The sequence below is a fragment of the Dreissena polymorpha genome, chromosome 14 (genome assembly GCF_020536995.1).
Source record: "Dreissena polymorpha isolate Duluth1 chromosome 14, UMN_Dpol_1.0, whole genome shotgun sequence".
In the NCBI taxonomy this organism is placed as follows: Eukaryota; Metazoa; Mollusca; class Bivalvia; order Myida; family Dreissenidae; genus Dreissena; species Dreissena polymorpha.
In genome coordinates this window covers 35,890,625-35,914,321 of record NC_068368.1, presented here as the reverse complement: position 1 = coordinate 35,914,321, position 23,697 = coordinate 35,890,625, and the positions used below count along the sequence as shown (strand labels likewise).

The window sequence follows — 23,697 nt, the reverse complement described above, 5'->3', positions numbered from 1 at the left end:
TATTGTTTCTATAGGCCTAATACGTTAGTTGCAATACATACGATTGAACTTGAAACTAAATGAGCAATACAAACAATTGTCAACACAATCAAAGAACACTCTACACATTGTTCTACGTTATGGTTGCATACACATATGTTATATAGATATTTTACATTAAATTACATCGGTCATCAAGCAGTTTGGTTTTGGCAAACTGTTAACGTATGTATTTGTTCCGTGTAAAGTTGGGATTCAATTGCTAATAAGTATTGATGCTATTTATAATCGTGAAAACTATAATGCCGGCAATAAGTCACCTTTCAATCGCGAAAAATTCAAATATGTACTCTTGTGATGAGGAAGATATGGTTCGTTCAAATTGATCCAGTCTTTCTTTTCTCAAAAACGCAGTAGTGTTACGATAATGTGACGTTTTAAAGTCCATTTTTTTATTGGAGTACATCAAATATTTAAGAAAGTAATTTCCAACATGTGCAGTTGTTTCGGACTAAGACCTAATCAGATATAGACTAACAGTCCCGACTGAAATCAACCATACTCGTTATACGCATATACGACATTGCTTTGTTAAAATAGTAGAAACGGTGTAGCACAAATACAAGTAACGCGTGATTAAATACTAACCACACAAGTTATTGTCCTAATTTTCTTTTCTAAGAACTGAATGTTCCTCTGGTAAACATGTTTTGATTTCAATCGAATATTTACATATGTCTTAAATTGTACGCCAAATCCTTCCGTTGACTTGCAAAAAACTCTTTGCATTTGCTCCGCATTTGGGAGATTGGCGGATGTATGTCATTGCAGATATAAATCCCTTGGTATAGACATTTTGACATATTTCTAATGCTAAATAGTTTTGGTCATGAAAACCATATCTGCAATATTTTTATTAAGTGTATTTGGAATAGGTCATTTGCCTTAAAACACGATGAAGCTGACAAGAAATGAAAGCTCGGTGAATTACCTTTCATACTTTATTAAGTACCAGCATATGACACTTAACCAATCGATAAAATACACGAAAACCTGCATATGAGCCATCCGAAAAATATCCAAAACAAGAAAAGTTCCGTCAACAGCGTTCCAAGATTGCGTTATCGGTAAGTGACCATATACAATACTTTAGTTGCGTGTTTCCAAACATTTTGTTGGCAAAGCTTTTATATATTTGTTTATCTTTTAATGAATGTATTTTTGTAAATAAAATGAGCCACAAAAAACAAGCTCAAAAATATAAATGAACACATCAACCTCAGGGATACCCGCTGTTGTCAAATAATTGCTTTACAAAAACAAAAGTTGTTGATTATGTCAAACCTGATGAAGTTAAGACTGAGGCCACAGACGTAAATCTGCCATGCTCTCACTTTATTTTATAGTAGATGCCCACTCAAAATGGCCCGAGATCGTTTTAATGAAATCCACAACTACCGAGAAAACAATACAAGTTCTTCGAACAAATTTTGCCAGGTACGGATTACCTAAGCAACTTGCTACCGACAATGGAAGTCAGTTAATTTCAGACGACTCCACGAAATTCGTGAAAAGTAATTGTATTGTACACATTCGCACGGCAGTAGCCCACCCGGCTACGAACGGTCTAGTGGAAAGATTGTTTCAAACATTCAAGTCATCATTGCGTGCTATGCGAACAGAATCCGATGATTTGCACTTGACACTAAATGATTTTTTGCTTCAATACTGAAATACGCCCCACGCTACAACAGGCGAAACACCAATGCTTTCCCGAATGGATTAGCGAATCAGTTACAAATAAATAGACGTAATCGGATCTGTTTAGTCATTCAGTATCCAGATATTCCATAAACCGCAAATTAAAATTATTTTTTGAATAATTAATCAACTGAAGCCCGCGGTTTCAGAAGATAAAATATTTGGAAGCCAAACAGCTATGAAATCATCTATATTTTTCGTTACCCACAACAAATGTTTTATAAACATTTATTTTTTCCGATGTGTTATCAAGGTATTAATGTCCATTATTTTGATGAAACACTTTATTTAGTTTGAGTCTTAAAAAAGTTACAATTTCGATATAGGATTTAAAATACCAATTATTTAATCTGCGATTTCCGTATTGGAACGGACACTGGAACGCACTGATTTGTATCATTGGAATATGAAATTAAGCAGCTTTTTGAACTGTTAACAAAACCACAACCAATCTAACAAATCATAAAAACGGCAATATTAGGCCGTTTGTTTCTACAGATTGATATATTTTACTATCCCATTATCGTGATTAAATTAGATTATCGACCCGTAGCTTTTGTCTTTTCCTTGCTGTCTGAGGACATGATATTTGTTTCGCGAATCTTAAGTAATCAGTGCGTGTCTTTAATCGAATGACAGATTGAATAACTAAAAACACTTATGCTTTGCTACAAGCACTTTCTTATGTTATGTCGCCGAAAAACTATGATTCGTTTTTGTCTTAGGTTTACCTTTTAAGCATTTTAAAATTGTTTCTCAAATACATCTATCGGAAGTAAAGACACTATGATCAAAATATTTTGATTTTTAATATGCCTAAGATTGGATATGTTTCGATTTTGAGTGAAAGTGTTTGCAACCTGAATATTAAATAAACGAGTTTTATAAACCATTTTCCAATGTGAACAATTGTTTACATGTTTCAAGTTATGCATGATTGCAAAACAAACTCATGTTAAAATGGTACATATTATAACAAATCCTTATATTTATCAAAATAAACGAAAACGGGAAAACAGAATGTTAACCGCGATACAATGATGATTGTCAGAGTAATAACTATTTGAATTTGAAGTTATGACAATATACGTATACCCTTCCGAAAACATGATAAGAATGAATGGTAAGAGATAATACAACAACACCAATACATCCTTACTTATCAATGCATATTCTTACATGATGATGTGTAAATTGGGTTATATTTCCCATTATGAAGCATTCATACGTCGTCAGAGACACTCGGCATATTGGGCATACAATATTCTAATCAATTTAGGGACATATCATTGAAATTGATATACGGACAATACATGCATCGAATGTTCCAATCAGCGATTCATGGTTTTTGACGCAGTAAAAATTCTGATACATGAGAATAAAGACAGTCATGCACCCATACTTTCAAGCCTGTAACAGGGCTTATTTCATTTTCTCAATGAAAATAATCTTCCGATGTTTTATATATGTCAGTGAAACCTTTATGGATGATGGCGTGTATGCTTCGCCAGACATACATTGTATTTGGTATTAACGGACTAAGCGATGTGAAACAGCATTTACTGAATGTACATAAAGATGTTATTGGAGACAAAAGCAAAGTTTGATATCGGTGAAATTCCTCTCTTTCAAATAGGTAACATTATGCAGTATCAAAACCAGGCAAGTGAAAACAGAACATGGAGTGACTTCACATTTGTTATAACACTGTTTTGTTAATTATTGCAAAGTGTTTTTATTGCCATTAATTAGACTATTTCGACTATTTTTCAAGATTCAGATTACAAAATGTTTAAAGCTCTAAAAGAGCCTTTGGTGTTTAAAAAATGCTATACACGAGACCGTTAATGAAATTGAATTACAATTCAACAACTTAGTGGCTATACGTTTACAATAAAAAATGTGTCAGTTTGTACGTGTTTAAAGTTCAGATGTGCTGTCTGCATCGGGATAATAATCCTCAGCACTCTATCCACAATCGAAACTTTTGAAACAACAATGAAACATGTTGTGATATATATGGTAAGATTGTGTACGGTGGTGATAGTTTTCAACATTAGTGTCCAGTCATAGGTGATCATTATTTGAGACATTTACTTTTCCTTTTATAATCTGTTCGTACAAATATTGTCGCTATATTGTATTTTTTTGTTATTTACGTAATAGGATATGTATTCTGGTTTGAATAGTAACATTATAGTTAGCGACCATATACATTTATTCTCTCTCTTTGCACATTACTTATAACCTATGCACTATCAACTTGATTGAACAGAAAGCCCGTGGTCTTAAGAGTCACAGTATAGTTCGCTTTTTTAAAAACAGGATGTAAAGTTAGTAGGTTTCTAAGTGTGTTGTTTAAAGTATAAATAAATATTTACTTCATTAAGCATTTTATACTCTCATGCTTTTTTGTTTGAATTTTATGTCTCAGGAACCAATACTTCTTGTCTGGCTGAATGTGGAGTACGTTACACGAGTCTGGCTTTCCGGATTTGGCTCAAGATAACAGGGCTTAAACGGGCGGCTGAAATTTGCTCAACGTCCTCTATGTATTATAGGTAAGGAACATGCTGGTATAATGTAATTTTGTAAGATCGTAAAACAACAAATGACGGTATAACGAAATTTGAGAAACATAGGCAAATAATAAGTATGTTCCCATTTCTAGATAACTGAGATCTATACCTTTGTTACAATTAGGGCAATGCATCTGCACAGCTGTTGACGTAAAAAACAGTTTTCAGCTGGACCCACCACCTAAGAACGGACAATTTAAAACACTGTTTCAAGTAATACAAATCTTTCAACTATGCACGCTAGGTAAGGTTCCTAAACCTGAAATACATTGGGAGTAGACCGTTCAAAATAAGACAAGCGCTCGCTTTTTTTGAGAGTTAAATGAATACAACGTGAAGTCCCGGTCTGCCTGAACCGACAACCGTAAATACCAATACAATCACCTTTAAGTTGTTCATGTAAGAAATGCGAAGGTAATAGTGTTATCCTATGATGCCACTAGACTTGCCTGAGAAACGAAATATCGGAAATCTGTTAACACCAAACCCAAAATACAAAAGTCGTTCGACCATAACTTTTTTAAGTACGTAAAAATGTCGTTTTATTATTTTATTGAAGGTTGTCATATTTAAACACATTAATGCACGCCAATATTATAATCCAATATGTCAAATGATTCATAGTTGATAAAACAAATCTGATTTAAATAATAATTAAAGAAACTTATATTTGGCCTGTTGTTGTTGTTAAAAAGTAGTTTTTTTCCTTGCAAACTATTTGAAACAAATTACGAGTAATAACGTTTCAAATCTTTTTATTAATATTGTAATAACGCGAAAATTAAGGAGCTTCACTGAATGGCATTAATCATTCCTTGTGCGAACCTACACTTTGAACGTTATTTAAAATTCGGAGTATAAATTGTTTCTTTCGAAGGGCAATATTCAACAAAAGAAATATAAACAATATAAATGACGTTATAACATTTCCCAAAGATAAGAAATACCAATGTTTCTCCACGCGTCTTGTTGGAGCTTTTCCAATTACTTGAGGAACACATTCAATCGTAATTCAATATTTCAGATTGCTTTTATAAATTCTCCTTTTCGACGAGAAAGCTGTAAACGGTCATTCTTTTGTTAGGTCGTGAAACTACTTCGTGGAGATAATTTTCGGACACAGATTTGATTTGCTAAGATAAGATTAAAAGCTTGTGCACAAGCCCTTTTCGTTCAGTTGTATTTGGCAAGGACTGAATATTTATATTGCTTACAGTCTAGCACTGGTCGCATTTGACCCGATAAAGAACCAATGTTTGTGAAATCAGAACTGTTGATAAGATCAGAGGTAATGAAGTACAACACACAACAAAAATACTCGGAGAATAAGGCATACTTAATTATCTGTACCCGCTAAGCCCGTCATTCGTAAATTATCACATACATAAATGCAATTATTTAAACTACTCATCTTGCAAGGCAACAGTTGTACATTTTGTTCTATACGCTTTTATTATATATCTTTATTTTACTTATCGTGTTAGTACACTAATGCAGATAAAGGCATATACAAATGCATCATTAATAATATTTTCAAGAAGTTTCATAATAAGGGTACCAACTAGATATAAAACTATAAATGTAGTCATTCATACTATTTATATACCCACCTAAATACAGTATTTTAACAAGTGTGTTTCATATTTGCTGTCGCTCTGCTTTCCTTAATATAATTGCTTTCGGAACTTAAACAAAATCAGTTAGCAAAGCCAAAAAATTCTCCTTAGATGGATTCGATGAAAATCAAACGTAAATGAACAATGCATTATTGGGAACAAAACCTCCTAAAATCGTTAACGGCAAATTGTATGGTCGCTTTGTATTCTCATGATTGAAGTTCTGAAGCGTTATGAGAAAATGTTTTGTTCTCTGAATCCAAAAATATGTAGATGAAAAAAAAATTCATCGACACAATAGATGTTTGAATATTGTCAATATTTGACATTTAAAAAAATAATAGTATTAAATTATACAAAAACGTTAATGACTATGGGTTTGCACAGTAATGGTTATGTGGAATTTGATAAGAAACTGTATGGTTTCGTAGATAATTTCACTTTAGTTACAACGTCATTATTTAAAAAAAAAATAACTACATGGTTAATTGTTTCTCTTATATTAAGGTTTATACAGCTGGGTGTTGTGTCTGTGTGTACTTGGAATGTACTTGGTCAGCGAATATTTGAGTGTAAAATGATATCAAATGTTATATCACTTACATCCAAGCAGATAAGTAGTTACTGCTGGGGAAAAATTGTCAAAGGTCCATACATAACGTAAATGTGTTTATAAACGTAAATGTTTATAGTATCCATCGTTGGATCAAAAGTATTTTATCTACCAATGACGGTCAATTGCCTGTAATATATTATATGATTTTCTATTTCGAGTTATATTTATCCCTAATACGTGTGATTAATCAAAAATTGATTATTACCCAGAGATTACATTTCATATTTAACGATAGTTCAACAAAGCATTTGTATGTTTTGAAAAGTATTACTTTAAGTTAAATATAAAATTGGTTTGTGTTATAAACAACATACACGTTGTTGTTCAGTATTTAAAATAAATATCCATACAAAGAGATTGTTGTTCATCCGAAGTCATTGGTGCATGTTAATAAGATGAACACAACAACAGCAGTAATTTACTCAGAATTTCTATAGGCTAACTTCTTCTTCGATCATATCTTTTTCTGACATCGCAGACGGTATTATCATCGTCTCAACGGTGATGGTGATACTGGTAGGAAGTTCAAGCGAGTTGTTCGCAGCTTCAACACTTAGAGGACTAATTTTCTTTCAAATTCTACGTCTCGTGCGCATGGATAGGCGAGCCAGAACCTGGAAGCTGTTGGGATCCGTTGTGTGAGCCCATCGTAGGGTAATATTCTTAACGTTTACACGTGTATTAGTGAAATAGTTTTCTGAGTTCCGAATTTCAACTTTCTATACGTAGTTTATACATTTCTATAACCTTTTGGGTACTCTTCTATGGGTGGGTCATTTGCATCGGTAAACGCTTTATTTGCATTATTGTCCTTTGGAATAGTTTGTTCGTACATTTGAATATGTATGGAAGTTATTTAAGGTTTATTGTAGTGGACTTCAAATGTTTTATGCAAAATTTAGCGCGTAGCATATGTCAATTAAGTTTGAATGTGTTAAGCTGATGTTTATTGTTTATTTAAGCTATAACACAGCAATCGAACTCACAAGTCACAACACACTTTATCGGAAACATCGTTTATTTACATGTTATGTTGTACAATACTATGGAAATATATAGCCAAACTTGCTGAACAATGTCCACATGTGTATATAGAAAATGTCAGAGCTTATGTCCATATATTATAAACTGATAAAACAGGAAAATGTGTATGCGTGTACATGTTACCGGACACAAAAATACTGCGAAATACAAATAACTATAAAGCTTTACTACACAAGCAGAATATATTGTCTGATTGAGCAGATACCATTTTTATGCCTTTACAATTTCAGACGTATTATGCAGTTTGATTTCTGATAACATCATATATATATCATCATGATAAGTTTCTAATCACTATATTTTTTTTCATTTTTAGTAGTATGTGCCTCATTTTGGAACTAAATGGATGTGCTTAAAGTGTCGTCCTTGATTAGGCTTTAGTCCGTACTGGCTAATCAAGGACGACACTTTCTGCTTTTATGGAATTGTTTATTTGAATAAAGCTTTCTAAACAAAAATCCAGTTTGGGTGGAAATGATTCCTGATTATCCATTGCAATTTGCGCTTTTATACTTTATGCACATGCATTTAGCCCAGTTGGCCCTTAACGAGACTCATTTAATGATAGTACCAAAAAGGTTCTGCGTTTTCTGTGGTCAGGGACATTTCAGGTGTATGTATGTCTATTAATATCATGACCTTATCATATATATTTTCTAACTGGCATTTACAATACCTGAGTCTATATTGTTTATGTTACATAAATTAGAGGTATCATCTCACAACGTCATTATCGAATCTATTTCAGGAGTTGTTCACAACAGTTTACATAGGTTTTCTTGGCTTGCTTTTCTTCTCATATTTGGTGTACCTTGCCGAGAAAGATTACGACAAAAATCGCTTCGGAACGTAAGCAGATCCATTGTGGAGGGGAGTGGTAAGTAAAACAACATTATTGAAGCCGATTTATTGTTATTTACAACCCCGTAAAGCTGTTAACCTTCGATACATTTGAATTTGGATCATTGTAAAGTGAGTTTGTCGTAATTTACGATGCTTAGCAAGTTAGAAAGACATGTAAATCACATTTTTTCATAACCCCTGGGTCTTCATTGTATAAAATAATGTCACAGTAGAATAATGGCCAACGTGTATCCAGTGGTTTGTGGATTTTATTACTCACATTCGGTTTTAGATTTGGATCACTACCCGCCTGACACCTTGTGGGATCGTACGAAGTTGTATATTTAAGATGCATGACCCCTGTCTTATCCAGGGGTCTTGGTTATATTAGTTTGTCTGAAATATCGTGTTGATTAACATATTTTTGGGACAAGAAAGCATCGTGTTAAAGATAAAACTAAACATCAATGACCCGTTCTTAGATTTGCGCGTGGCTTGATCCCACCTAATAACGCAACATATTCAATTATTTTGACAAAATTATTAAATATGATAAATGGTCAGTAGTTACTAAATTTTAAAACAACGAAATAAGCAAAAAGTACATATATTATATAATTCATTTTCTCACATGCTATACCCTGTTCCCATTTAATACAACCATTACATTTTTTTATATTACACATGTGTAATACAACATTTTAAAGCGTTTTCATTGGCTTAGTTTTCGTTTATTGACCAATCGCATTTAGTTAATTTGCTGAAATGACGTTGCAACGTCAAATAACGTCACGAAATGTTAACACCAGTCGGGATTTATCATTATGTTTGCGTAAATATTTATTTAATTTTCTCATTTAAAAGCATGTGATAAAAAGATCTGACACTCGTTGTCATATCATACCATATTTTATTAAACTCGTCCAGGAAATTCGTTAGTAAGCTCTCCAAAGGCTCGCTTACTTACAAAATTCCTGAACTCTTTTAACTAAATATGGTATGATATGGCAACTCGTGCCAGATCCGTTATGTACGTTGGATAATTGCAGATAAATGTGAAGCACACTTTGACTTCCACATTGGACATAACATGTACTGCAACTATTTATTAACTTAGATTATTAACGTGTGTAGAAAACAAATGTACCGCGTTGGTAAAAAAAATTAGTATCCATATACTATTAAATTCACCTAATAAGCGTTGCGATGAATAGAAAGGTAACTAATCAGCAATGCTATATATACTGTGTTGGACTCGGACAGAGAACCATATGCGGTGTCCATGTAGCAACGGATATAGAATTCTCGTCTGCCGCATAACAACGTCATAAACTCTGTATCAACAGCGCGGCTGGTACTCGTCTCCAGATTAGATGTTTCTGTAGTTGCTGTTGTTGAACTTTGAGGGCAAAACCGGAACCCAGTATACCCTGGTAAGTAATAGTTCCTCATTATACTAATATTGCTTTTATAACTTATGTGCAATATTATTACGCAAATCGGGATTCCGCGTTGTTATTAATGTATTTTAACATTCCTGAAATGAATGGCGGTCGTATCGGTGGCACAGACCGTGATTAATACAATCGGTCTACAAATTACCGTCGTTACCGTCGAGTACGCAATATAAATGTCTTTTAACCTATTGTATATCTCTGCGTGTGACACTTATTTAACATTTACAGCGTTGAACTGGCGCATGTCTCCAGTCATAAGAAAGGTTGCGTAGTATTATTCATATTGTTAGACGAATCCACGTTACGAGGCCAACCGCCTGTGGTTATTGTTGAATTTATCATTTATTTAGTGTGTCTAGACATTTATGTTTTATTTAGCCCACATATGCTTAATGACTTTATAACTGCAAATCTCTTCTCTGTCCAAACACTTAAATCGGTGTACATACTTGGTTGGCCAATGCAATGTGGAACAGTTAAAGCCGCTTTATAAGAATGGAAATAATGAATTAGTTCTTTACAATTCTTTGTACAAATATACTGATTTATATTGGGTTAGTATGCTGAATATTATCAGACCTTAATTATACAAGAACATTTGTGTACAATGATCGCATCTAAATGAATATTGAAGCAATTAATCTAAAGGGGCCAATATTGTCAAAGATTTATTACGTAACCACATGTAAAGCAAAAAGCATATTCAAACTATAAATCGACATGTCATGTTTCAGTTCAAAACTAAAGCTTGACCATGGTAGGAAGGGCTGTACATAAATACAAAGATGCAAGGAGACTCACTGCCGGAAGTGCAAAGAACGCTTTTCCGAGCACAGCTGACAACGAGGCTATCAGCTTTCCTGCCCAGGTGCTTGGGACGACATCACCATATCCGACTGTGCACAGTGTCACCTGAGACATCAAAACATTATCATGTGTAGGTTGAAGTATTGCATAAACAATGATTTTTATATCCCAATTAGAATTACATTTACTGGCATTCAGTCGATTAAAATTCAAAGAGTAAATATATTGCATTATTTTCAATTATACTTGTGAACGAAACGTAACTTAAGCATAATGATACCAGTTAAGACCTATAACCTACACAATCAATTCACGAATAAATAAAAATCGGCTTTTGTGCAATAGATGTTGGTATAACGATTTGAAATGTCTATATTATTATACTTCATTTCTATATTTCTGGCGTAAATACATATTCGTAAATATTTGAAGTTTATACGGTATAATAGGTCGTTACATTCTAAATGTTCACAGTTGTGTTCCCCTTTAACGTAATATTTATCTAATATATTGTTCATCAAAAGCGGTAATTACTGTGTCCTTTATACTTAGTTCTTTTAAATCCGCTGTACAATTCCTTCCATAGCCCATGTGTATTACTTAATTTCAATTATAAGCATACATAAAAATGAGAAAAATGTCACAAACAATGTTTTTTTATGTTCAAACTATTTCACAAGAACTTTCACAAACTACATCATATTGTGAGTACAATAAGCAACCTAATGAAATTATTACCGACCATATTGCCCAATGCATAAAGTTAAATGTAATAGTCAATATTACTGACAAGAAATTGCCATCACTTTACTGGATACCTAAATTACATAAGACGCCATATAAAAGTCGTTTTATCGCTAATTCAGTGTCTTGTACCACCAAACAATTATCAGTGTATCTTACATCTGCATTGAGTGCTATTAGATATCATATAGCTAAATTTTGTAATAAAGTTTATGAAAATAGTAATATTAACCTATTTTGGTCAATAAAAAACACCTTAGAAGTTATTGATAAAATTGAAAATAAAATATATAAGGTGTCACAGGTAATTTCTTATGATTTTTCTACACTATATACAACGCTTCCTCACGCTTTAATAAAATCCAAACGTGTTTCTTTGATTGAAAAAACTTTTGCTAGAGAGAAGTGTTTGTATCTAGCTTTAAACACTAAAACAGCTTTTTTTACTAATCAGTTGTTGGATAATTACATCATTTGGACTGGTCTTGACTTTTGTGCAGCACTTACTTTTCTTTTGGATAACTTGTTTGTTGAATTGAATGGTAAAATATTTAAACAATTTATTGGCGTTCCTATGGGTACTAATTGTGCGCCACTTATAGCTGACCTTTTTTTATATTGTTATGAAAGCGAATTTATGTTAGAATTATCTAAAACTAAGCAAGTAGATTTGATTAATTGTTTTAACCTTACTCGTAGGTACATTGATGACATACTTAATTTAGATAATCCATTATTTGAACAATATATTCACAAAATCTAACCAAAAGAACTAGTCTTAAATAGATCGTGTATATCCAATACAGACGCTGCGTATTTAGACTTACATTTAACTATTAATAATAATTTGATCAAAACTAGTTTATACGACAAACGGGACGATTTTAACTTTGAAATTGTGAATTTTCCGTTTCTAGATGGCAACATCCCTAAAGAACCTTCCTATGGTATTTACATTTCGCAGTTGGTACGTTATGCCAGAGCATGTTCGTGTATTAAAGATTTTAATCATCGTAATCTAATATTAACTAAAAAATTGCTAAAACAAGGCTTTTTGTATCATAACCTAAGAAATACATTTGCTAGATTTTACTTTAAGTATGGTGATTTAATTTCAAAATATAATGTTTCCTTAAAATGGCATTAAAATAATGGAATCTCCCATCCATCATTTTACGGAGATGTTTTGAAGCGTGTCCGCAAATTAAAATATGTTAAACCAAATTTTCATATTAAACTTTTCACTTTATTTAACTTGTTTTTATCAAAAGGATACGATGCTTATGTACTTAAAAACACGTGTTTGATGGTTTTCGATTCACTGTATCTTTCTTCCCTTAAAATTTGGAATCATTAGTGATATTATAGGCATTTTTCACTGTTGAATAAAATTGTGTCGTATGAACAAATCTGCATGAAAACTACATTATAGGCATTTTTCACTGTTGAATAAAATTGTGTCATTGTGTCGTATGAACAAATCTGCATGAAAACTATATTTGGACTCAAATCGTACATCTAATCATTTCTGTCTTCAGTTGTCAAAACACCTATATACTGTTTGATTCCAATAATGTCGCTTTAATGGAATTACCATTTTTATTCATTTGCTTCTAAATATTAAATCACCTAAACTTGTTTTATTAGTAGCACAGTCCCGTTAATATTTTTATTTAGTACTGCCCCTGGAATTTTTTCACGTCATTATGTCATTATGGATTTTTGTGACGTCATACGACCGACTTTCCCAGTTGTAATCTACATGCATAGGTCATTGGGTTTATAACGTTCCATTTTATTTATATTTTCTGATAGGCGTTTCTTGTTTGATTTAATTATTTTTATTTTTTTAGCAGTCACATAAACAACCAAGCTATCTAATATTGAATTTTTACACCCATTATTGCTGCTTCTTCCTGTATTTGCGCGATGATTGTCTGAGATATTAACTCCATGACGCTATATTCTCAAATCTTTTTCTATAAAGAAGGAATGTAGTTGACAATAGTTAATAGTTTTATTTGATCGTTCGTCAAAAAGTTGTAACTCTGTTACTCTTGTATCTTCAATGCAATTGAGTAATTAAATAGTAATTAAATTGAATGCGTTTTAATTCCCTTTTATTATTGTTTAATTTGAGTTACAATGCTATGACGTTAAATTTTATTTACACTTAAATGTATTATGAATATTGCTGGGCCAAGTGTGAGGTTGAGCGCTCTGTAACCAGGTTTAAACCCCCAATGCTTTGCATTGACCGTTCCAAGGCGGTGACCCCAGCTTTATTCATATTTTGTGTTTATGTTGGTTTGTATTGTGCTGTATTGTGCTGTTTTGTACTGTTTGGGCAATCGGTCACTTGCCTCAAATAAAGGACCAACTAATTGTTTAATGAAAATTCAATACTGCTCCAGCAGCTGGAGTTTCACTTCTTTATATTGACAAGTATGAAGTGGAAAGTCGAGTATAATATATTATGCAAAGTAAGGCAACATGAGATCATGATGTTCAACAGTAAATCCTAGATAAATTACAAATTTGCATAAACATATTTTAGAGTCTACTTTCGTGTTGTAACCGTGTATATAAAAAATAATTCATTGTGTGATTAACAGTGCCAAAGGTCATTATATGTCCCGTGAAAGAAACACAGAGGAAACTCGTGCTACGGTCAAAATTCGTTTCCTTATACTTAAGATAAAATATATATCCACATTTTTCATGACAAAAAATGAAACCATGAAAATTTGGTTTAACATATTTTAATTTGCGGACACGCTTCAAAACATCTCCGTAAAATGATGGATGGGAGATTCCATTATTTAAATGCCATTTTAAGGAAACATTATATTTTGAAATTAAATCACCATACTTAAAGTAAAATCTAGCAAATGTATTTCTTAGGTTATGATACAAAAAGCCTTGTTTTAGCAATTTTTTAGCTAATATTAGATTACGATGATTAAAATCTTTAATACACGAACATGCTCTGGCATAACGTACCAACTGCGAAATGTAAATACCATAGGAAGGTCCTTTAGGGATGTTGCCATCTAGAAACGGAAAATTCACAATTTCAAAGTTAAAATCGTCCCGTTTGTCGTATAAACTAGTTTTGATCAAATTATTATTAATAGTTAAATGTAAGTCTAAATACGCAGCGTCTGTATTGGATATACACGATCTATTTAAGACTAGTTCTTTTGGGTAGATTTTGTGAATATATTGTTCAAATAATGGATTATCTAAATTAAGTATGTCATCAATGTACCTACGAGTAAGGTTAAAACAATTAATCAAATCTACTTGCTTAGTTTTAGATAATTCTAACATAAATTCACTTTCATAACAATATAAAAAAAGGTCAGCTATAAGTGGCGCACAATTAGTACCCATAGGAACGCCAATAAATTGTTTAAATATTTTACCATTCAATTCAACAAACAAGTTATCCAAAAGAAAAGTAAGTGCTGCACAAAAGTCAAGACCAGTCCAAATGATGTAATTATCCAACACCTGATTAGTAAAAAAAGCTGTTTTAGTGTTTAAAGCTAGATACAAACACTTCTCTCTAGCAAAAGTTTTTTCAATCAAAGAAACACGTTTGGATTTTATTAAAGCGTGAGGAAGCGTTGTATATAGTGTAGAAAAATCATAAGAAATTACCTGTGACACCTTATATTTTTTATTTTCAATTTTATCAATAACTTCTAAGGTGTTTTTTATTGACCAAAATAGGTTAATATTACTATTTTCATAAACTTTATTACAAAATTTAGCTATATGATATCTAATAGCACTCAATGCAGATGTAAGATACACTGATAATTGTTTGGTGGTACAAGACACTGAATTAGCGATAAAACGACTTTTATATGGCGTCTTATGTAATTTAGGTATCCAGTAAAGTGATGGCAATTTCTTGTCAGTAATATTGACTATTACATTTAACTTTATGCATTGGGCAATATGGTCGGTAATAATTTCATTAGGTTGCTTATTGTACTCACAATATGATGTAGTTTGTGAAAGTTCTTGTGAAATAGTTTGAACATAAAAAAAACATTGTTTGTGACATTTTTCTCATTTTTATGTATGCTTATAATTGAAATTAAGTAATACACATGGGTTATGGAAGGAATTGTACAGCGGATTAAAAAGAACTAAGTATAAAAGACACAGTAATTACCGCTTTTGATGAACAATATATTAGATAAATATTACGTTAAAGGGGAACACAACTGTGAACATTTAGAATGTAACGACCTATTATACCGTATAAACTTCAAATATTTACGAATATGTATTTACGCCAGAAATATAGAAATGAAGTATAATAATATAGACATTTCAAATCGTTATACCAACATCTATTGCACAAAAGCCGATTTTTATTTATTCGTGAATTGATTGTGTAGGTTATGGGATCTTAACTGGTATCATTATGCTTAAGTTACGTTTCGTTCACAAGTATAATTGAAAATAATGCAATATATTTACTCTTTGAATTTTAATCGACTGAATGCCAGTAAATGTAATTCTAATTGAGATATAAAAATCATTGTTTATGCAATACTTCAACCTACACATGATAATGTTTTGATGTCTCAGGTGACACTGTGCACAGTCGGATATGGTGATGTCGTCCCAAGCACCTGGGCAGGAAAGCTGATAGCCTCGTTGTCAGCTGTGCTCGGAAAAGCGTTCTTTGCACTTCCGGCAGTGAGTCTCCTTGCATCTTTGTATTTATGTACAGCCCTTCCTACCATGGTCAAGCTTTAGTTTTGAACTGAAACATGACATGTCGATTTATAGTTTGAATATGCTTTTTGCTTTACATGTGGTTACGTAATAAATCTTCGACAATATTGGCCCCTTAAGATTAATTGCTTCAATATTCCTTTAGATGCGATCATTGTACACAAGTGTTCTTGTATAATTAAGGTCTGATAATATTCAGCATACTAACCCAATATAAATCAGTAGATTTGTACAAAGAATTGTAAAGAACTAATTCATTATTTCCATTCTTATAAAGCGGCTTTAACTATTCCACATTTCATTGGCCAACCAAGTATGTACACCGATTTAAGTGTTCGGACAGAGAAGAGATTTGCAGTTATAAAATCATTAAGCATAAGTGAGTTAGGTAAAACATAAAGGTATAGACACACTAAATAAATGATATATTCAACAATAACCACAGGCGGTTGGCCTCGTAACGTGGATTCGTCTAACAATATGAATAATACTACGCAACCTTTCTCATGACTGGAAACTTGCGCCAGTGCAACGCTGTAAATTTTAAATAAGTGTCACACGCAGAGATATACAACATGTTAAAAGACATTTATATTGCGTTCCCGACGGTAAAGACGGTAATTTGTAGACCGATTGTATTAATCACGGTCTGGGCCACCGATACGACCGCCATTCATTTCAGTTTTTGGGAATGTCAAAATACATTAATAACAACGCGGAATCCCGATTTGTGTAATAATACTGCACATAAGTTATAAAAGCAATGTTAGTATAATGAGGAAATATTACTTACCAGGGTATACTGGGTTCCGGTTTTGCCCTCAAAGTTCAACAACAGCAACGACAGAAACATCTAATCAGGAGACGAGTACCAGCCGCGCTGTTGATACAGAGTTTATGGCGTTGATATGCGGCAGACGAGAATTCTATATCCGTTGCTACATAGACACCGCATATGTTTCCCTGTCCGAGTCCAACACAGTATGTATCGCATTGCTGATTACTTAACTTTCTATTCATCGCAACACGTATCAGGTGAATTTAATAGTATATGGATAGTAATTGCTTACCAACGCGGTACATTTGTTTTCTACACACGGTAATAATCTAAGTTAATAAATAGTTGCAGAACATGTTATGTCCCATGTGGAAGTCAAAGTGTGCTTCACATTTATCTGCAATATTTCCAAATCACATGCAAAACTTTAGATTGCCGTTCCTATAAGTTTCTTACATGCTTGGCAAAATCTCGCTTCTTTAAATGTGATCAATAAGTGCATTGGTAAGTTAAATAAGTAAATGATTATATAAATAACAACTAAATAGACTACGCTGGAATGGGCTAAACTTTGGAAACAAAAACACCAGCAACTCTGAGAAGAAAGTACAAAAAAGGTAGCGCATGTGCAAATCTTTTCACAATCATATACCGTATTGATCGATTTTGTACCCCTAAAATTGTTGAAAATCTGATAATATCTACATGTATTCAACGTATAACACTGCATGTATTGCAATGTATGTTATGGTATTATGCCCACCATTCGTTAATATATCTGACATCACGGTGGTTACTGATTGACAAAAAGCAAGGAAATTATTCCGACATATATTTTAATCAGTTAACAGAAATGTTAAACCACGAATTAAGGTCGTTTGTTTAAGGGTTTGCATTCAATTGTTCGGATTTTTCAGTAGTATATTTTTTACCACTTTATATTAAACCATAGCAAGTCAACTAACTTATTTCTTTACAACTATCTACTGGACATGTATTTAACAAATCTAATCAATACTAGTCTCTGCTTCAGAGAACGACCTTTCAAGAACAATTCCTCATTTGTAAGCAGATTCTCCACGCGGCGGAAGACTGGTGGCAATGGAGGCACGAGCTCGAGCAACAACAACGGCGGGGCCAGCCCGCATTCGCCGCTCATATCGAGAAGGGACTCCAGAAAAGCGGGGAATACTTTGGACGACGATATTCCCGAAACATTACAGAAGTAAGTAATACTAAATATTTCGGTATGTCTTGTGACAGTGTTTTTATGATAACCCTCTGGTAGCCTGCTACTCATTTTCGGAAACGTTGTCGTACCATCACTTAAAGCATGTGTATCTTTTAAAACTATTAATCTATTTAAAATAGTCAAATAAATTATTTCGATTGAAAACAATCATTTATAACATGGTTATTGTGACAAAATACTTTGTTTTGTTTGCAAATGATTGTATAATAGTTACAAAATAAATTGTTATTTATAATAACACGTGCATGCATAATGGATAAAGACTTTTCAGTAAATTACGATAAACAACAAAACAGAAATGAGTTAACCTTTACATTCTTATAACTACACGTTCATTTGAAATAATGCAAATCGCTATTTGTTTACTAAAAACACACGTTTACTACACCATTCATATATATAAAAGCAAATATATACCATGAACTACACAAATGAGCATCAAAGAGAAACATAGCACATTATAAAACGATAAATAATTTGGAAGCACAGCCTTAATGTAGTAATTGAAACGACATATTTATATCGCCTATTTCCATTAGCGTTGTCCGTTGTATCTATTAATGAAAATGATCTTTTCAGCAAATACTGGTTCCGATTGATGGATTATTTAACAGACAATTGAATTAAAGAGATGTGTTTTACATTTTAATTTAGTGTGCAAAAATGTCATGATAGTTATAAATTATAAATGTGAAGTGTTTTTACGTCACCCAAAGTCACTCGCATTGGTACACCCACATTAACGTTTAACTATTTATACAAATTTCATGAATACTTGATGTAATTAATATATGTCTTTATGAAATCGACACCAGACCTTTAGTTTACGTATACATTCGTATGCAATTTAGGTGTGAAATATAACGTTTATTCATATATAATGTGTGTATTTGCGGTCTTGAAATATTAAGCTATAAACGTATGTATACATTATTTGTATTTAGCTTTGTAAATCGCACATGGTAAGCCCTGTTGCATTTGTTGTGTTGATGTTTTGTCGATTTTTGTAGATATCTATTTTACTTTGTAGAATCGTAAATCTTTATATTTTCAATAATCCGGCATTAGCTGTGTGCCTTATAATATATGAATGTTGTTAATGCGTTTAAATATATCTTTTTGACATGAAAATTGATGCTTATGATATTTCATCCATATTTGAAAAGTCACACACTTGTTGTTAGCGTTCAGTGGTCAATACTCGTCACTTGTTCCTTGTAGTGATCATGTTTTTATGTGGAATTATTATAATTTCATAAGACACATTGCATGTTATGTCGTCTGTGCTATGCATTTAATTTCACTTGCACTTCGCAACCGGTAATATAAGTGTAAAGGAAAACAATACAAATAACACATCATTCCTCGTTTGAAATAGAGCTTTATCAGCTATTTTTAATTAACTGCAATAATGATACTCAAGAAACATTAAACAAAATATTCGTTCTTTTTTAACTCTAGCTTGTCGTAAATTTAAAGAATATTGCCGATTTATTAAGCCTCGCCATGCAAAAAATATTTCTAATTCTAAACAAGTACAGACTTACTTCCAGACAAGTCCGTGCAGCCTGGTCAGGAGCAAATCAGTCCGCTATAAGGTCACGCAAGATATCGTCATCTTATTAGCGGATATTGTAGTTTATGACCAGACTGCACGGCGGGAGATACGCGGGTCGCATATAGCATAATACCCATTTTCGCATGACGTTAGTATATTACTCTTTCTCGACATGAATGCTAATAAAGCATGCTCTGTTTGGATAGGAGTCATCTCAGTCTGGCGACAGGGCTCATAGATCAGCGAGTAGAACGGTTTGCTGTGTTGCGTAACCACAACATGACAGGGTCATCCAGGCATGACCATTCCGAAGGTAAGACTGTGTTGCTACTAAAGTAGTACACGTGCACATGCAAATATCAATAACTGATAACTTTTATATTTGAATCAGAGATGTGGGAAATATTTAAGTGTAGTGACAACATATCATTTATAAATTCATTGCATTTGACCTTCTTCTTAGGTTTTTATGACATTGTCTATAGATGTGCTCATCGTTAGGGGTAATTGGTGTAATCCCGATCTCTAAAAATGTTTGAAATCGATCCAAACTTAACTGACCCATTTATAGCACCAATATAATTATTATCTAGGTAAGAAGATGTTCTTAACTGTATGATTTTTAAAACAATATAAATGCCTCAGCAAATACTCTTTCCAAGCCTAATGTGGTATTTATTGATATGTCTATTTAATGACAGATGTACCTGGATAACTGAGTTACCTCGCAAGTCGTGCCTAAAATGCCCATATTGTATATTTTTCTTAGGACAAATGTAGTCCATTAGGTTGTTTAATATCACATTTACTAATGTCCTGTATGTACATTACAGAGGAGCTCGAGATATCACCAAAAATTCGTGAGTTGACGGTTGACGACAAAATAGTCATTCGTTCTCTACGTAAAATAAAGTATTTTGTGGCGCGTAAGAAATTCAGGGAAGCGTTACGACCATACGATGTCAAAGACGTAATCGAGCAATATTCCGCCGGTCACGTAGATATGCTTAGCAGGGTGAAGAGTCTTCAGATGAGGTGACTTAGTTTGTTACGATTTATATACTCAATTTATATTATAATATCGCTTTAACTGAGAATCGTTTCATTGCAGCGAATATTTATTGACAAAACCAACGAATGTGTTTTTACATATGCCGTCTCAAGACGGTGAACATTTTTGATATAGCACAAATGTATTATTTATTTTTCTCTGTATATTAGCTTACCGTCAACCATGTTTTCTTTTAGGTATAGATGCTTTTTAGAGAAAATCTCCGGGACTGCCATTAGACTCCCATGAACCCAATATGTATATTTGTGCGGTTTGTGTATGTTGCGTGCATTTGTTTTCCATACATATTTTTCAATATTGTGAACATTGTTTTGTACAAATACCTTTTATAATTGCGTTTTAACAGACTTGACCAGATATTGGGAAAGACTGGAAGCAAGAGCAAGGATGCATACGAATCCAAAGTTAGTCTGTCCTCACGTATCGTCAAAGTGGAGCGACAAGTAAGCAAATACAACAGTGTGCATCTAAGAATTGTATTGTATTTTCAAATATGTTTAATTTGTAATTTACGTGTATATACATGTAACTTGTGAATTATATATATATCACTCTAATCGGTCGAAATAACTATTGCATAATATCTATGATTGCTTTTACGGTCAGGCTTAACATTTGAGATCCTAAACGATTATCTAATACTTCAACCACATTAAAAGTGCGATTGAGAAGGGAAGTGTTGTGTTTGAGCGATAGCGTTTTTCCAACTTTATTACTAAAACATATTGCAACCGTGTTGTTGCAGAACAAAACATAGCCATGCTAGTTAAGAGACACGTTTCCATGATGTTTAAGAGTAAACATTGCCGTGATGTGTAAGAGGTATCATATCCGTGATACAATCATATTTTTTGTTTCGATGTTTCGACATATATATAAATAATTGAACATATGATGTGTTTTGTGTATACAATGAGTATTGTTTTGTGACATATTTCAGGTGGAGGACATTGAATCAAAGCTAGATCTACTGTTAGACATGTATAAGGAAGACAGAAAAGTTTTAATGCAATCGCGGACTTCTGAAAACACTGCACACGATAAGCATGCTCACACTTCTGTCAAGCCCAGATCGATTCTAATCGACAAGCAATATACCAGTGAACCATCATCCCCTATAATTGATAAACATCCCAAGAAAATGATGTTGAGAAATCATTCGGATTTAAGTTCTCGAATTCGTAAGCGTGTAACGTATCGATTGAACTCCGCTCCACTTCCTAAGCTTGTTGCTAACGAGCAGGCGGAATCCAAACTTTCTTGCGAACGTGGATGCAGTACTGATGTGTCGAACGAAGATATTGCCGAAGAGGTAACAAACGACCCAATGGGTGAACTTGTGAACGAAACAGGTCGTTGTATGTTTGACTTACATGAAGAAAATGCTAACAACACGAGTAATGATGAGGAGGTGTTTCACGACTCTCATACGATTTTAAATCATGTGCATACCTCTGCGAATGTTCAAAATTTTTGCTCACAAACTGCGGTAACGACAGCAGTGTCGGGCTTCGACCACATAAAAACCGAGTGCAAAATCGACATCGATCATGAAGGAGATATCAAAAATGAGAAATATGGTTTAACCCGAGCTTGTCCAATACTAAATGAACCATCAGATCATAGGGTTTTGGTACCTTTGGGATCGGTAAATGCGCTTGTCTCTGATGTAACGGATGTTTAAGTATATTTATTGAGAAGGTATTTCGGCTGCAACAAATATGTTGTTAAGAAGTGAGAAGAGTCTATAAATTAGATGAATTTAAATACAACAGTACCATCATAGTTCCCTGTTTAAACAACGTTAAGATTGTCACACTGGTACTAACAACACAAATTATGTTATTGCTGTGAATAGTGTTAGCATCGGTATAGATGTAACCATTTTACTTAAGGTAATACTGTTTTCTGTTATTATTATTGTTTGTTTGATACATTAATCATATTTTGTGTGAAAATCATTGTTGTGAAATACCAACATAAATATTTGGATGGTATACTAAACACGTGTCTATATTACAATTTCTCCGCGAGAGTTATCTTAGAAACTTTCATCCCTTAAATGCAGACTTAATGCGGGAGCTATGTATGCAATTTAACTGATATAGACGTGTTTTGTTTTTCTTAACGAGGCGTTTCGACGGGTTCAGTGGTATTTTAATTAAAATGCGCAATATTCCGGCTTTCTAGACGTCCCATTCCCAAGGTCTGATCAGGATCTTTCATTTCCGTTAATAAGACCTAAAAAAACTGAGTGACTTTAACGCGAACAAGATAGCTATTAAGCGATAGCGATTTGAACTATTTGAAAAAAATATTGACAATTACTTTCATTTTTCGTTGTTATTTAAATAATTATTTTGTTAAAGAGAGTATTACATGCTATTTTATGAAAGTACCTGATGTAGTATTAATACGTTTGGATTAGAAAAAAGCGCTATTAAAATCCTTACAAGGTTTGCGTATTTGCTAAAACATGAACGGCGTCGAAGTTATTTTGTATCAGCTTTCCTGCATGTACTGCGATGCAATAACATTTTGATGTTCTTTACACTTAAGTCGTAACATAAGAAACTGTTCTGACTTTCTGCGTTTGCTGAGTTTCATAACGATATGGACGGTATCCTCAAAGAGACAGTATTTGTCTTAAATGTAACGAATGTTTCTGCTATACGCAGGCGCACTTTTGTAGAGCCTAACCAAGCATCCGCTTTAAATTCAGTGTTTAAACCGGTTATTGACTTAATCATAGGGTTGTAGCAATGTTTTCTGAACGATTCCTTTAATATATTACAAGATATAAATACAAAATGAAATAGGTATTGTTTAA

The 23,697-nt window shown here is 33.0% G+C and overlaps 1 protein-coding gene across 1 annotated transcript in view; it reads left to right on the top strand.

Annotated features, from left to right (window-relative positions):
* LOC127857097 (potassium voltage-gated channel subfamily KQT member 1-like) overlaps window positions 1–22,810 on the top strand; it is a 167,908-nt gene extending 145,098 nt beyond the window's left edge. Inside the window, exon 15 of the mRNA XM_052393460.1 lies at window positions 22,220–22,810. Coding sequence (XP_052249420.1) covers window positions 22,220–22,551 — 332 coding nt within the window. The 3' untranslated portion in view covers window positions 22,552–22,810. The remainder of the gene's footprint in view (window positions 1–22,219) is intronic.
* Window positions 22,811–23,697: the final 887 nt, after the last annotated feature.